At 44.4% G+C, this 17,696-nt stretch overlaps 1 protein-coding gene across 1 annotated transcript in view; it reads right to left on the bottom strand.

The window, feature by feature from the left end:
- Nucleotides 1-293: 293 nt before the first annotated feature.
- The window catches only part of ADAP1 (ArfGAP with dual PH domains 1), a 100,025-nt gene continuing 82,622 nt past the window's right edge, over nucleotides 294-17,696 (bottom strand). The window contains exons 7-11 of the mRNA XM_032771006.2: nucleotides 12,169-12,252; nucleotides 8,107-8,169; nucleotides 4,262-4,333; nucleotides 1,319-1,547; nucleotides 294-380 (exon numbers count right to left, since the gene is read on the bottom strand). Of these exons, the coding sequence (XP_032626897.1) occupies nucleotides 352-380; nucleotides 1,319-1,547; nucleotides 4,262-4,333; nucleotides 8,107-8,169; nucleotides 12,169-12,252 (477 nt within the window). The 3' untranslated portion in view covers nucleotides 294-351. The remainder of the gene's footprint in view (nucleotides 381-1,318; nucleotides 1,548-4,261; nucleotides 4,334-8,106; nucleotides 8,170-12,168; nucleotides 12,253-17,696) is intronic.

Raw genomic sequence — 17,696 nt, 5'->3', positions numbered from 1 at the left:
TCATTCAGAATCTACTATGTTGACAACATGCTCAGGTATTTGTGGTAATTCTTTACCTAATGTAGTGAGATACACACAATGGTGGCACATGGAAGTGAAGTCTATGGATGAGCATTAGGTAGTGCTGTAAACAGCAGCCCCACAGCGCCTACCTAGAGAAGTGCAAGGTTTGGTTTTGCTATGGCTCAGCAGCTTCCGTGTGACGTTTGCCGCTGACTTCTTGGCTTCCAACAGGATTAAGTGAAGAACATTTTTCTAATTTCCTTTTATTATTTTTTTAAACATTTCAAATAAAACCATCTTGTGTTGTAAACATAATCTCGTTCTTTGGGTCTGCTCCGACAGTCCCAGCTAAGGTTTATGCTTGAAATGGGCTTCCACTGAAATGAAAAAAACAAACAAACCAAAAATGACAATACAATGGATGTTAGAACACAGGTTATCACGCCACCCTTTGGGATCCAATCCACCAGCCGGGCTTAGCTTTGAATGAGTGGCTGGAGGGGCTCGTCTTCACTGCAGAATGTTGTTGCGTTAGAACACGACTGCAGAGTCGTGTTCACCATTGCGTCACCTGGTTGTGGCTAAACCATGATCCCAGAAGCATTCACTGATAATCGTTCACAAGATACTGAACACGACATATCCTTGTCTACAGTGATCTGTCAGCATTTAACTCGATTGTTAAAAAGCAGGTTTATGCACACTTAAGTGGATTCTCATGAAAGGTTACTTATAAACTATTTTCTTTAACTTCAACTGAATGCTGTGTTCATAAAGGTGCTGGAGGCTGGCACAGAGAATGGGTAGAACACAATAGAGCTTCCCCTATGCTGCCCCTACCAATGGGCCTCCACTCTGGACTGGCAGTACCACCTCCAGGGTAGATTTCCTCAGCCTGCCGATACCGTTGAGAGTGGTACCACTTTCAGGTGGTGGTGATGGGAATCATTATTACTACAGTAGCAGATAAAGACCCCAAATGTGATCGAGGCCCCATTGTACCCCACTGTACATACACATAGGGAGAGAAAGCCCCTGCCCTGAAGAGCTTACAATCCAAAAAGACAAGGAGACAAAAGATGGGACTAAGGGACTTCTATCGTCCCGTTGATGTGGACACCTATCTACTAGGAAACTGACACATTTTGCATAAGCTACTGAACAGGCAGCAGATGGTAAGGACTTTCCACACAGACTGGATTAGATTTAGAGGTGGAAGGCTCTGTCTCTTCTTCAATCTCCCAATTCTCTAACGTATGGTGGATAAATGGAGGCCTTAATTCTCCAAGGGTCTCAGTCTGGCAGGGTAACTTACCTGCATATTCCTGAGGCAGCATTGGCCTGCTTATGACTTTCTGAAAAGCTGTAATCCATTCTTGCTGATCACTTTCTGTTTCACAAGCAAAGAGAAATTTTCTGTCTGGGGTCACAATGGTTATCCCATACTGCCAGTGATTTCCCTGGGTGGATGGTGGGAGTCCTTCCAGGACCTTGTAACTGTTTTCCTTGCTCCCAATAAATACTTCCCCTCTAGCAAAGGCATCCTACAAGATATAAATAAATGATTCAGAGCCCTTTCAAAGTTCCTTGTCAAGGTGATATGGAATATGGATCACACAGCAAACTAACATTAATGTTCTCCCTGCAGATCCTCCAGCACTCACATCAACAGAAAACAGTGAGAGAGGCCTACGAAGCAAGTTCTCAAGGTCAGACTCCTGGAAAGTTTAGAGGTGTTTGAAATCCACCAGATTTCAGTTTTGCAAATACTGTAGTTCCTACTTAATAATGAGCCAAACCAAGCCCCTGGATTCCGCCCCCGCCCCCCCCCGCCCAAACTTCAGGTGTACTAAATCCAGACACATTTTGTGCTCTGACCTCATTCTCAGAGAGAGACCTGCTACTGCCTCTATTCTTCTAACCTCTCACCCTCCAAACTCCTCATTAATGTGTATCAACTCCAAGAGACATTGGATCCAGGACTGCCCAGCGGGGGGCAAGCGGGGCAATTTGCCCCAGGCCCTGGGCCCCACAGAGGCCCCGTGAGCCCTGGCCCAGCGGCAGTTTGGGTCTTCGGCTGCATTTCATCATGGGAGGCCTTCAGTGCTGCCGAAGACGCAGAGTGACTGAAGGGCCCCCCACTGCCGAATTGCCGACAAAGACCCACCGCCGCCAGGTGAGTACAAGCGGCGCAGCTGCCCCGCTTTGCCCCAGGCCCCCTGAATCCTCTGGACAGCACTGAGTGGGTCAAATCCTCAGCTGATGTAAATCATCACAATTCCATTGACTTCTGATTTCACTGCCTCCGTGCCTTCAGTGGGGTTTTTTTGCTTTCCACCATCTGAGGATTGGGCCCAGGGATTCTGCCGCCTCTCGGGAGCTTGCCCCAATCCCAGACTCTTCTATTTTTGAAGTTTTCCAACCATTTAACCTGCACGTTCCTTGCTGCATTTTAAACTTTTCAGCTTGATGTTTTTCTAGCTGGAAATCTCTCTCTCTCTCTCGTATATAATCTTTAGTGTCATTAATTCCAGTGAAGTGGAAACATTGCATGTACTGTTATAAAGGTCTGACTGTGCGGCAATTATTCTCTTACCAGACCTGTCAGTCAAGACAAAAGAGAAATAGGTGGGTGGCCAGTTGCTTAGCACATGAGATTAGGAGCCTTGAATTCTAATCCCGGCTCTGCCATTGATTTGATATGAGGCACTCATCACGTGACATAAATCATGGTTGGCCCGATTCTGATCACACACTGGAATAAATGAGAAGTGACTCCAGTGGAATGAGATCAGAATCAGGCCTTTTGAGGAGATAATAATCATCATGCCTATGCCAGAAGGAGGAGGTGCAGATGAGTGTTTTTACAGTGCTTTGAAAGGTCCCATGGTCAACATTAAAATCTTTACAGCTTGGTGTTTGGTATAAACATCTGTCTAACTATCTTACCATTCCCAGAGTATCTCAGCACCTCACGATCTTTAAAGTATTTATCCTCCCAACACCTCTATGAGGTAGGGCAGCACTATCATCCCCATTTTACAGATGGGAAACTAAAGGTATGTCTACACTGGATCTGGAGGTGTAATTTCCAGCTGTGGTACACAGACCCCAGCCAAAAAGAGCAGCGTAGCCACAGTTGTGTGAGTGGTGGGACAGGCTAGCCCCATGGCTGGAGTTAGGGGCAGGTGACTCAGGCGACTGCCTGGGGTGCCGGGTTTGTGGGGCGCAGAGCGGGCAGATTTACAGATCCTAGCGTGCAAATTTATTGTCTCATAGGACAGGGATAAATCATGCATCAAAGTCATGAAACGGGCTACAAATGCAATAAAAAATTAAGATTCAAAAGTTATCAAAGGGGTGGCGCCATGTGGTTTAAGGCTAGCCCCAACTACAATCCCATCTAAAGCCCTATGCATGTACGTAGTCCTGCTGCTTGCACTGCTGTGGCTCCACTGCTACGTTTAGCGCACTAACTCGATCAGAGCTAGCGTGGGTATCTGTACCTGAGCCAGCTGCAGGGTAGCCTTCCTGTTCCTTGGGGTATATGTCTAAGTGAATTGCTCAAGGTCAAACAATAAGCCTGTTGCACAGCAGGTCTCCCAAGTCCTAGCTTAGTGCCCTTGCCATGGCCCATCCTTCCTCTCAGTGATAATATTAATTAATATTGTGACTACCACAGCAACGTTAATTACTAGCACAGATTTTCGTTTGGGATTTTCAAAGAAGCCTCATGGAGATAGGAACCCAGTGGAACTGGGCAAGTGACTCCCCTGAAATCCTTTACCAATCCCAGCCCCGATGGCAACAAAGCACAGAAAAGCCCTGCAAAAGAGCTGAGGGAAAGAAAAATCTGGTGAATGAAATAAAGGTCAGGAAGAGGGGAAGGATAGCTCAGTGGTTTGAGCATTGGCCTGCTAAACCCATGGTTGTGACTTCAGTCCTTGAGGGGGCCATTTAGGTATTTGGGGCAAAAATCTGTCTGGGGATTTGCCCTGCTTTGAGCAGGGGGTTGGTCTATATGACCTCCTGAGATCCTTTCCACCCTTGATATTCTAAGGGACTCATTTACAGCCATTTAAATAGGGGTTCATGGATGTGTCAGTGACTAACTGCAAACCAGGCTATTGTGCACTGGGCTTTGGACCAAAGTCAAACAACCTGCCCCAAGTATTTTCACTTTACTCTCCAATTAGACCAAACTCATTACAGGCTATTCCATGCAGACGCACGCTGAGATCCAGCACCCTTGCCTTACCAGAGGATCTTTGAAATACATCAGCCTTCGGTCGTCCATGGTGAACCATCGCTTCTTGAAGCCTTCCGTTTGCTAAAGAGTTGGGGGGAGAAAAAATGATTGGGCAAAGGCAAAGGGAAACTTGGCTCGCTTCTAAGGAGAGAAGTTGAGGGAATTTACGGGGCCCTGGTGTCATTCAAGGTAGTTCTGGTGAGAGAGACGTACTCTGTCAGTTCAGAAAGGGCTGGTTCTGCACTAACTTAAGGGCAGAGTAGCTATTATCTCCCACTGGGTGATAATACTGCTAATACTTCCCAGTACAACAGGGCCATTCATTTCAATGGGAGTTTTAGGGAGAGAGAATTGACAGGCTAATCTGACAATTGTTTTAAGATACATTTATATCCCCTCCTCCACCACTCAGCCTGTGCCTCCCCACACCCTGGCACTGCTGTCTCACAGTTCCTCCTTATCAACATTTCCCACACTGGGTCTTATAGGTACAGCATTCGCCGATTCAGGGGGGAAAAATGACCTCTATGCACCTTATGATAAACAAATGCCTTGGGACGTATGTTTCAAGGAGAAAGAGACACCATCCTAGCACAGCTGTTGTGTGGCTACAATCTGCAGTTTGATCAGCTGCAACCTCCTATCCCACAGCCCCTGATTTTCCAATGTAAATAGATTCAGGGTCTCATAGCAACACAGTTTACTGAAGTTCCGACCTCAAGAGAAATTGTAGAAAAGACCTGAATTTCTCATACAGAAAGCAAGCAGAACCCTCAAATGTTCTGCTTTTGGGGCAGTGTGTGTGTGGGGGGCGGAGGAGGAATGAAAACCAACTCAAGGCCATATTTATTTAAAAAAAAAAAACACACATAAGTCAGTTTTTTCTCAGTGCAGGTTGCCTTTAAGCTTTTTTACCTCCCTCCTTCCAGCTCCTCACGGTCCAAGAGCTATTCCTCCCAGCCAGTATGTCAATACCATTCCTCTAACAGCCAGAAAAGTGCTGGAGAATGGCACAAGATGCTTCCTTCATTCCAACTGCAGCGCCACCAGCACCTAGCCAACCCAGGAGTTTGAGATCCCTAGATTGTAGCACAGGCAGTAAAAGGCGAGGCTACTGGCCTCATTAATTTTGGTGGATCTGTCACCATTAGTCAATTCACCAGCTGATCCCACTGAATTCTAGAAGGTCTGGGAAATCTCATGATTGGTTGGTGTTTTTATCAGATTAGCATATTTCTACATTGGTCCAGGTATGTCATGGCCCTTGCAGCTCTAAATCTCCAGCAGGGTTGGATAGTTTAGGAGAAGATTGTGCTTTTTCTTGGAATGCCCCATTTACCTCTATTAGACATGAAAACAGGGCATAGGTGCCGACTCTGTGAGTGCTGGAAAAAAAATAGTGAGTGCTCAGCACACACCAGCCACAGCTAATCAGGAGTGCCACCAAACAGCTGTTTGGCGGCTCGGGAATGGGCTTGCGGGAGGCAGAGAGCAGCGAATGGTGCGTAGGCAGAGCCTTGGGGGTGGGGATGGGCGGAGCCTCTGGGAGGGGGTGGAATAAGATGAGGCAGAGCGAGAGCAGGAACTTGGGGGAGAGGGTGGAAAGTTGACAGGGCCTCAGGGTGGAGTGGGAGTGGAGCACCCCTGGGGAAAAGCTCAGCGCCTATGAGATGGGGCTTTTCTAAGCAAAGTGCTGTTTGAGGAGCCTCATTACACCGTCATTTGCAGAGTGCTCTAATGGCTGGAGCCGACACTGAAGTCAGCTTGCTCTTCAAGTGTGCGAGTCACCAGGGTTGGTGGCAAACGCCTGTCCCTGAAACAAGAGGTCCAAAGCATAGCCTGGAGATCAAATGTGCCCCTCAGAGTTCTAGAAAGCAGACTGTGGCCATCCTTATCTTTAACGCGGAGCTGTACCTTGCAGAACCCAGCATGGAATGCTCTCAACCCAGCCATCCACATGATCAAGTTGTAGAATTGCATGCTGGGATCTGTAATCTCCAGAGACCTCAGCTCCGTATTATATAAGTGGATGGCTGCAATCTGCTCCATGTCACGCAAATTATGCATTTTATGAAGCTGTCTGGCCCTGCCCATGCAGCTCTCAGTTGAGCTAATTACAGATGTCCCAGTTCTATAAGCGCTGATCACAGAATAGACATCAGAAGGAAACAAAAATGACCCTAACCAATTTACCTGGCCTTGGTTTCTGAAATGTTCCTGTTCTGTCAACTACAATCTCTTGCTCCCCTGCCCCACTTTAAAATGAAGAAAAAGAATTTTAAAAGATAATAAGAAACCGAGTTCCACAATGTTAAAGAAATGCTCCTGCATCTAGAAAGATGCACTCCACCTCCACCCACTAAATGCTGCAGAAGACTGGGAAGTTCCCAACACTTAACCAAGCTATATAAGGCGATCCTCTGTTGCTGTTTAGTAAGATAGGCCCCATAACATGCAGCAGCTGTTAGGGGAACTAGTCATAAAAAGAATAGATGTAAGTCATGTAAAGCAATGGTACGTACATTACTGCTATCCAGGGCCTGCCATAAATTATGGCATCCTCCTTTTCACACAGTGGTTTTTAAGGCTTTGTTTACACACAATAGTTGCACCACTTTATATCAGTTAAAGAGGTACTGGTACCTGGCGTCTATGCAGTGATACTGGTATCAGAGTGCTTATACTGATGTAGCTTATTCCAGTACGGGAAGGGGAATAAACTTTATAGGTATAAGGCACCTTTATACTGGTATAACTGTGTCCACACTAGGGGTTGTACCAGTATAATGGTAATCCGACCCCTAAAGGACATAGTGACACCAGTACAAAAACCAGGTGCAGATCAGGCCTAAAGGTTTTTTCATGCACAGATGACATTTACCACTATGAAGAAGGCCAGCACGAGGTCTATGCCTAGTGGGCTTAAGCAGTGTACGCCATGTGCTAGCTCTCTGCATGGGAATGAATTTAACTCATGTATGAAGAGATGATTATACTGTTCAAAATGCTCCTCCTTCACTTGATTGTGACCCCACTGCAGCTGTGCACTCCTGTTTTAATGAGTTGGTGGGGGGAGGTGATCTCATATAATAGCTACCAAGAAGAAGGGGTTCTGAGTCATAAGCGGTTAGTCCATATACTAGACAGTGTGAAAATGGGCATTTACTTGACAGGAAAGGTGAGAGTCCAGCTTCAACAGCGGAAGCATTTCCTTGCCTTTTCTTTTCCCCAGAGGGATACAAAGCACAAAGAGAAAAGTCATTACTCAATTCTTGGCACACTAGGAGATTTTCTTCTCTCTTTTGCACTTGCTGACAAAGATGCCTGAAAAGCCAAACCCGCTCCCTGGATTGAGACTGGCAGTGAGTCCAGTGATGGGGGCATTTCCCACATACGCAGCAACTCCTTGTGCTTTCACAGAAGCCTTGAATGCCTTCAGACGCCCCTTTTCCTGGCTGCCAGCTGTGCGGGGAACCTCCCATTCTGCAGGCATGCCAGCCACATGTCCTCCATTCCAAGGGCGGGGGAAGGCACTACAGAGTAGCGAGCAACGGTGGCTCTGTGCATGGGATTTGCTGGGAGCACGGTGAGGGGGTTGAGCTGGTGGATCTGTTGGTCCAAAACACCATGTAATGGGGGCACAGTGATATGGAACAGTTGCACGTGCTACCTCTGACATGGGGCTGCTGCAGGGAGAGACAGGTTGAATTGCTCAGTCCCACACCAAGTTCTTTTACTCATGCATTGCACGGGGGAATGTGAATTTTACCTTTAGGCCCCACTGTTATGTGGATCACAACGCAGTACAGAACAAACTCATTTTTGGTATGAATACAAAATACACAATGTCCCACCTTTGGCCCAGTTTTTTCCATGTAACCTTCCTTCAAGTAGTTCCTAGAAAGCTTTGGCACCAGCTAGAGTTGTCAAAATAAGGAAGCAAAAAAAAGTACATTAGTGCACGTTAGACAGATAGAGACGTGATGTGTTGCAGACACAGGCTTATGTGATGTCATGCCAGAGCCCCCGGTTATCATTTCAATGGGAGCGTATGAAAAAAAAAAAGTCAAGAGAAAGAGTTACCTCTGGCCCATATACAGGCTGGGGACAGCTTATGACACTGCTCTCAAAGCGTACTGAAGTGGATTTATTTATTCCTATTGTTCTCTCATCTTCCCCTAAGAATTTTTCAGTTCCTTTGCCCTCGTGTTAGCTTTGTAATACAGGTATGACTACGCTGCAAAAAAACCCCAAAACACCCAGCCGCTGCAAGTCTCAGAGCGCAGATTAGCTGACTCGGGCTTGCATTTCAGGGCTAAAAACAGCAGTCCAGAGGTTCCTGCTTGAGCTCTGAAACCCGGTGAGGGGGGTAGTCAGAATATTGAGACCTGGAGGCCTTAAATTAGGTTTGTCCATCGCCTGGCCCCTAAATAAGTGGCCTCGTTTTCACATGTACTGAGAACTCACTAGCTCCACTGACTTTCATGAGGACTACTAGGTGCTCAGCGCTTTTGAAAATCAAGCCACTTATTTAAATGCCAAACTATGAACTTAGGACTTAACTTGAAGCTTCCAGTTAAATTCTTAGCTGAGAGCTCTCTAAGGCCTAATCCTGCCCCCCCATTAAAGGCAACAGCACAAACTCCCATTGACCTCAAAGAAAGCTAAATCAGTTTGCAGTCCAGGAGACTGTTGTCCCCAGATATGGTGAGAACTGGGGTTATATCCAAAGATGTAGTGATAATATTTAATTATTCATTACGTGTATTGCAGTGGCACCTAGAGGCCCCAGTCAGGGTCCACTGTGCTGGGTGCTGTACACACATAATGAAAAGATGATCCCTGCTCCTGGATTTGAGAAGGGAGCAGACCCCAGAGAAGCCCTGAGATGGTCCCAGTTTCCCATGCCCACTGTCCCTCAGCTTTGGGGCCATGCCAGGGTTCCCTGGCTCACTCTTCGATAGTTACACTATGTCCTTAAACATTCAGTCTGGTTAAAGTAAAGAGACAAATAATTCTAGACAGCCCCATTGATGGTTTAACTGTCCTACGGATATTGCTCATGAAATCCTCCAGCTCAGTCCTGCTTCCACTGAACGTGGTGCCAAAACTCACAATCATTCCAATGGGGTTGGGATCAACACGACTTAGAATATTATGGTTGGAAGAGACCTCAGGAGGTCATCTAGTTCAATCCCCTGATCAAAGCAGGACCAACACCAACTAAATCATCCCAGCCAGGGCTTTGTCAAGCCAGGCCTTAAAAACCTCTAGGATGGAGGTTCCACTACCTCCCTTGATAACCCATTCCAGTGCTTCACCACCCTCCTAGTGAAATAGTGTTTCCGAATATCAAACCTAGACCTCCCCCACTGCAACTTGAGACCATTGCTTCTTGTTCTGTCATCTGCCACCACTGAGAACAGCCTAGCTCCATCCTCTCTGGAACCCCCTTTCAGGTAGTTGAAGGCTGATATCAAATCGCCCCCTCATGCTTCTCTTCTCCAGACTAAATAACCCCACTTCCCTCAGCCTCTCCTCAAGTGTCATGTGCCCCAGCCCCCTAATCATTTTCGTTGCCCTCCGCTGGACTCTCTCCAATTTGTCCACATCCCTTCTGCAGTGGGGGGGACCAAAACTGGACACAATACTCCAGGTGTGGCCCCACCAATGCCGAATAGAGGGGAATGATCACTTCCCTCAGTCTTCTGGCAATGTTCCTACTAATACAGACTTGGGAGGTTCTCATTGCAAAGGGTGTTTTGCTCGAGTAAGGGCTAAGTAAAACTCAGGGCCTAGTTTTGTAAACCCTTAAACAGGAAGGTAGCCTCAGGGACACCAACAGGCTACTCACCGGAGTAAGAACTCCAGGATCAGCCCCTAAGAACTGGTCCCAGATCATTTTCACATCAGGTATGAGCCCCAGACACCCAGTTGTTCTCTCCTTTCCTCACCTGTTCTCAGATCAGTATGACCCAAAGGCTCATACAGAAGAATGACAAGCTCTAATATGCCATCTGCCTTTAAAGGCTGTTACACGTCTGCGAATTCCCCTTTTGCTGAGATCTACTCAACAATAATTACCAGGGCCTAGGTTATTTTTAAAAATGCTTGGTGCAGATGAGTTGTTAGCTGTGAGATCTCTGCAGATGGATGCGTGAGGCTCTTTAAAAAGAAAAGTGAGACTCACCAGCAAATGGAGCTGACAGGGCTGATTAAACACTTCTCACCTTCCCCCACTCCCAGCCTTGCATTTAGACAAGTTATTTATCACAAAGCTTTAAAAATTATATTCCTGTGACATGTAATTCCCTCTAACAAAAGGCTCTGATAAACCATTTATGTGATCACATAAAAAGCACCCTGGAGAATCCCACAGCCAGGTTGCAGATCCTGAATATCTTAATCTCCAGTCTTTAGACTGGCAGCCAGCTGCTTTCAGAAAGTAGGTTTGTCTTGACTGGAAAGAACCTTTATCACTTCAAGATTCTTAACCCTTTGCCACCAAGCATCATGCTAAGCTGCATCTAGGGTGCAGTATTTTGTGCAAAGTGTCCTTTCTGTTGGACACAGACTTTCCTTGCGTAGCAGGGACAGACCTGCTTAAAACATTATCAAAGGCTGCAGGTTTCTTAAAAAATGTAGTTTGTGGTTCTTGTGTCTATATCAAATTATCTACCATACCTGTCTCCTGAACCACTTAGCCTGATTCTCATTTACATTTAGGCTGCTTTACACCACACTAGCAATGTAAAGGAGTCCGAAAGTAGGTATAAATTCCAGTAATACCTTAGTGTAAATAACAATAAGGTCTGACAGAGTTTTCCACCAGCATAAAAATACAAGAATTTTACCTTCCAAGGTCATACATCCAGGCTTGCAAAATTCTGCTCGCAACCTAGCCCACGAGGTAATCATTTATTTTGATGGGCACATAAAATCTCATTAGTTTTTCTTCTGTTGTCAATGGTATTGGGAGAGCAACCAGATTTCTAACATTAATCATCATGCGAACGGCCAGGCAAAAAGATTTTGTGTTTAGGACTTCTGAATTTTCATGAGAATTTTATATGGCAGTGTAAACAAATTTAAACAGAATCAAGAACTTAGAGATGGAAAAGTCTCATTAGACAAAGGTTACACTACAGTGACTATAATTATGTGGCATTTGCACTGTGAGTACAGAGTACTTATGCTCTGGTGATGCTTTTCAGTACCAATATTACCACTAGTTCATACAATCATTAGTTAGTTAATGCAAGTGGATTCTAAAATACATTTATTAGATATAAAACCAAGGAGGTAACAGTGGATAACTCAATCATGTTGTTAACTTGGTGATTATATGAATTAGTGGTAATTACTCATATCTAAAAGCAAAACCATCATGTAATTAAACTGTAATTGCAGTGTAACTACAATGTAATACTCTCATTATATTATAAAGGTAACTCATCCTAATATTATACTAAATTTTGTGACTATCCTTGCAAATTGTAGCTAGATCATGAATTCCAGCCTCCAGGAAATGCAAGGGAGACTCTTGCAACAGAAACTGCATCAAATTGCAAAGCAACACCGCACTTGATCTTAGACAGAAGGTTAGGATTTGGTAAGACACTCTCCCCTTCACCGTTTCATTTTAAACTCTGTTTTAAGTGCGTAGCTTTGTAGCAAGCAGCCCTTTACAACCACAGAAACAGGATCTGGCACAATACAGAGAATGCAGGAATTAAAATATACTCCCCCACCGCAGTTTCTGTGGTTAGATGCAGTAGCAGATGTTGCACCTCGATGCTAGTTCCCAGTAAAATCATTTTAACACAATAATGGTAAAGCAGACTCTGAAGAATGGACCATTCGTCAGGCTTTCCAGCTTGTTAAGGAGATGCTAAAAACAACTAGGAAAAACTCACATCGACATCGCTAGCTCCAGGGAACGCCACTTGTAAATAATGGAACCGTGCGGCACGGATGGCATTGAACCAATCCACTGTTTCCTGATATTGAAAAAGAGAGGCTGGAGTCAGCAAACATACAATCTACACAGTGATCATTGTGGTGATGTTGCTCTGACTTGTCTTTACCATCATTTTGTCTCCGGTAACAGGGTTCAACTGAGCTGTGGTTCTGAAGAGGGAGGGCCAGGCAAAAGCAGAGATTTTAAAAATATGCCTCGGCCCCACTGAGTTCAAAGGGTGCCTAAGGGTTTTGCAGAAGAGGGATGGACTTAAGCACATGCCCCAAGCTAAGCATGTACTCAAGCGCTCTTCTGAATTTCAGCCTAAAGGTACAAACAAAATTAAATCAAAATCTAGAATGTAATTCGGTTTCCATGGCTGAACTGTGCTACCCAGTATTTCTCACGTTCATCTCAGTGGTGTTCTTTGAACACTGTATTCTATTTAAAAAGAAGTTAGTTTTGCTCCTTTTGAATTCCACACCCCTCCCCTTCATTAGCCAGTAGTGATCAATTAGAAAGACCTGGTGACATTTTGGAGCACAGCGTTCATATTCTATTGGAAATAATGGAATGACAATTAACCCTTTGAGTACAGGATGAAATATGCATGCAAGTGGCAATGGCCACACCTACACTATGCAGTAATCGTTTTCATTAACACATGGGGTGTAGTCGGCAATTTCTTCTACAACTGCTTAGCTCAGGACAGGCCAAGGGGAGATCCTGTGTGGCAACCACAAGCAACACATGTTCCTCTAGTCAGACTGGAGGCTACAGAGTCAGAGAACTAACAGAAAACCCCTCTGTGTTCACTACAACAGAGCCCTGTCTCTTCTCTCCTACGTGGGATATTATGACGAAGACTGGACAATACAGAACACACAGTATCACAGTGTACAGCTACCATTGCACTGTACATATGTCTGAAGTCCCTGCATCACAGCTTACCATAAAGCATTCTTACACAACATTCATCTGACAAAGTGCATTTTATTAGCGCTTTGGTAACATGTAGCAGTCTCTAGATGCCACAACATAAAACAGTGACTACAGAACTGGGAAGTTTATTCCTCAAAACAAACAAACAATTAGGGTTCTATTAGGGTTGAGAAAAACTTTACCACGAGTCATAATCCATAGCTCCTAGCCTGCAGCTCAACACTCAGAGGTCTGATCTCTATCCATGTAAAATAAGTCAAGCTGGCCCTGAAATTGACTAGGATGGGTCGTTTCCAGAGGAAAGCCCAGGTGCTGCAGGAAGTGAGCTTGGTGATTCAGAAGGTGCATTTATTATTGTTTATAATTTGCATTGCCATAGCATCAAAGAGTCCCAGGTCTGGACCAGGTCCTGATTGTGCTAAGCACTGCACAAACACAACAAAAAGACAGTCCATGCCCCAAAGAGCTTACAATCTAAGTGCAAGACAACAGGTGAACACAGACAAAGGGAGAAAATACAAGGAAACAATGAGACAGTCTTGGTCAGCCTGACAGGCAATGGTCTCAGCACACCAGCAGCCTGTGGTAAAATTTCTTATAAGCATCACAGCAAAGGAGAGTTTTAACGAGGGATCTGAAGGGAAATAATGAGGGGGATCTGTGGCTATTTACAGTGAGTTCATTCCAAGCGTGAGTGGCAGTATGGGAGAATGCTTGCTTGAAAACACAACAAGTGGGCAACATAGGCTGGGATCATTAGCTGATAGAAAGTGGGAGTCAACATTTCAATAGTGAATGAGAGACTATAGGTAGGTTCCAATTCAGCAAAGGACTTAACCATGTTCTTGAGTCTCATTGAGGCCAATGGGGCTGAAGCACATATTTTAAATTCTTTGCTGAATTTGGGCCTATTTTAGGGTTTTATACTGCCACCCATCACCGTAATTTCCAACCCCCTTCTATGTAAATCTATAGTAATAGTAAAGTCCTTAATGGACTTCCTGGAGTCTCTAGCACTTTTTCCTTTTTGGAATAAATTCTCTCTTTGGGTTATGTCTTTAATTATTTAGATTTTATTAAATTTCCCTTTTTTCCCCCAGGCTGATTTGTGGATTTGTTTTTGGAGAGATTTCCAGATCTTGTGCTGTTGGACTTTTTTAAAGTTTAATTCAGCAAATTTTAAATGAATTTAAAGTATATTACCTGCATCAGTGCACTTTCAACTACTGCATTACAATTCAAAGGTATGGGACAATGGAAGGTGTTCTGGAAGGGATGTCTGATACCTGTCTGCATCTCAATAATCATTAGTGTGGAGGAAGATTTTGAAATAACTGCATGTTATTAATACATGTGAAGACTTCACTAACTCACAAGTCTGGAACACTTTAAGTAAGTGAGACTTGAACCTACAATAAACATCTTGAACTCTTTCAAGTGAGGTTGTTTCAGCGTAGGAGAGAATAAATCAAACCTGAAGCCAACTTCTAGGGATGCTAAACTTTTCTATGCTTCAAAGCCAAGATTTTAAAGAGCAGCTAGTGATTTTGAAGGCTTCCATTATTGGATGTCCAACCCTGAGACACCTTAAAGAGGCCTGATTTTTCAGAACACGATGTGCCCTCGAAAAATCACGGGTCTTTTAAGCATCTCAAGTTCGGCAAAAATAGTAGCACTCAAAATTGCTAGGCATTTTGGAAAGTCTTGGCCAAAGGTCTGAGGTTTTACTTAGTCATCTTTTACTCTTTTATCTGGAGTAACCAAACAGATCTAGCCCTCACCACACTATCAGAAAGCGGAAGAGCAGAAGGCAGTGGAATCTGATGTTAGTGATGAGCAAATTGAGTTAAAATTATGGGAGGGGGGAGGTTTATTATCAAAATGCAGATGAAGAATAAATACAATGCCACCAAATGGATCATTATTTGCTTGGAATCTCAGGTTAGCGGGTTGCCTCCCTGACCCTTATCATATGTATAGTGTTTTATGACATCTTTCCTCCCTACATGGGGGCCAGTCCCCAGCTAGGGTAAATTGTCATTGCTCCATTGACTTGTTTCTTAGCTTATTAAACAGCTATCCCAACATAAGGGGGGCAATGGTAAAATCAAGTTTATTCTAGTAAGTCAGAAAAAAATCTACAGGTGAGTATGGCAAGACAGGAAGACCAACCATCAGGAATTGAAATTAAATTACAAATATAAGGGAAATAATCTCAAAATAACTTATCGACTAGAGAAACATGTAAAATTCCTTGCCTATTTTATGACTCAAAAAATGTCTTTTCAACAGCCTCTTAAGAAAAGAGACTCATTTATCGCTTTATGCCTCTAATATCCTCAGCAAGCGGAAACTAAGCTATTGACTGTTACGTTGGACTTTAGTGGGGTCTCAGCTCTTTGCCACCTCACTTGTGAAGGAGAAAAAGAGCACCTGCCAATGCAGACTCCCACTCCAGATTCTTGACTCTAAGCAACCACATTGTGTCTCCAGCCTCAGGCTTGAACCTGAACATCCATATGTTGTGGGCCCGGCCTCAGATTCATGAGCCCAGGGAAACATACAGCCTTCCAATGTGCCCTCTTACTTGACAGCCCCCGGAATAGCTGGCTCTCAAGCAACAGATGCTTAAGATATCAGCACCCCCAGTTGTCTTAGAGATGCTATGCTGACACCTCTTTCAGTTCTATTGGACCCAGCACAGTCCCGTAACCAAACATTTCAGAACCTTACCAAAAGCTCGGTGTATGGCTTCGAAACAGGGAAGCTTCGGGGGGAGGGGCTCCCCCAACTCATCTCTTCTCTAGCCTGGCAGTAACTCACAGGGCTGCCCGGGAGTGAGGGGGGGGGCAAGTGGGGCAATAGACTCGGGAGATTGTTAAAAGTGATCAATTCCCACTCCTCAGCCTTACCTACCCAAGCAGCATGCATATTTCAAACAAGACTTTGTCCTTCCACAGCACCTTCCATCTGAGGCGCCAAACTCACTTTACAAACATTAATAAATTAAGCCTCACATGTGTGAGACAAGTAGGCATCTACCTGGGCCATGTCTGCATGAGAGAGCTGAACCAGTTTAATTTAAATCTGTTTTGAAACCAATATAGTTACAATCAGTGCAAACTCCTGTGTGCATGCTCTTATTTCAGCAAAAAGAACAGGAGTACTAGTGGCACCTTAGAGACTAACAAATGTATTTGAGTATAAGCTTTTGTGGGTTAAAACCCACTTCATCGGATGCATGCAGTGGAAAATACAGTAAGAAGATATATATACACAGAGAACATGAAAAAATGGGTGTTGCCATACCAACTATAATGAGACTAATCAATTAAGTGAGCTATTAGGTGAGCTATTATCAGCAACAGAAAAAAAACTTTTGTAGTGATAATTAGGATGGCCCATTTCCAACAGTTGACAAGAAGGTGTGAGTAACGGTAGGGGAAAAAATTAGCATGGGGAAATAGTTTTTACTTTGTGTAATGACCCATCCACTCCCAGTCTTTATTCAAGCCTATTTCAGTTTAACTTAAACCTGTTCCTAGTAGGTTTTAACTAAACAACACAGAAAACCAAACCAATACAAAATATGCCACCCTTATACCGGAATAAGAATCATAGACTCATAGACTTTAAGGTCAGAAGGGACCATTATGATCATCTAGTCTGACTTCCTGCACAACGCAGGCCACAGAATCTCACCCACCCACACAGTGGTTTGCACTGGTTTAAGTAAACTGGTTTAAACTCTCACCTTAAGCTAAACCAGGGCAACTTGCCCATGTAGATGAGGCCCTAGGTATTTATGCCACACACATCTCCTGGTTACAGCAACTGAGTCCCTCTATTATTTGTATTAAATTAGCACCCAGAGACCTCAACCAAGATCAGGACCCCACTGTGCTAGGCTCGCTACATAAACACAATAAGAGACAGTCCCTGCAATAAAGAGCTTAGCATCTGAACAGACAAGACAGACAAAGGCTGGGAGAGGAAACTAAGCTACAGAGAGGTAAAGTGACTATTAGCCTCATTTTGCAGATGGGGAAACTGAGGCCCAGGTAGATGTGACTCGAATGAGGTCACCCAGGAAGCCAGAAACAAACCCCCGACCTTTTGAGTCCCATCCTGCCCTTTGGCCAGAAGACCACCCTTCCCTTTTAAAGCGAAACATATCGCCTCTAGCTTTACTACATTTTCCATTTAAAATTTAATACTGGCTTTTAACATTTAGCACTATTTGAGATGGCAACACTTTGTTTCAGTGAAAACTCTGTGGGAAACAGTGGGGCTCTTTTCATAACTATTTAACTGGTTGAATAAACATTTGAGATGGGCATGTGATTACTCCACATTCTGGACCACCCAAGCTCATGAGAGGAGCGTTCTGGCATTTGAACTACTTGGAGAGCAATCCCAGAGCACTCTCAGTAAGTTTACCTCCCACCCATTGCATGTTGATGTACGACTGAGCTCTGACACTGTATCAATGAAACCTCCCCCTAGAGCTGGGCTACATTCAGTTCGTTACATCGGTCGTTA

The sequence above is a fragment of the Chelonoidis abingdonii genome, chromosome 9, assembly GCF_003597395.2.
Source record: "Chelonoidis abingdonii isolate Lonesome George chromosome 9, CheloAbing_2.0, whole genome shotgun sequence".
Lineage (NCBI taxonomy): Eukaryota > Metazoa > Chordata > Testudines > Testudinidae > Chelonoidis > Chelonoidis abingdonii.
This window is presented reverse-complemented; position numbering and strand designations above follow the sequence as displayed.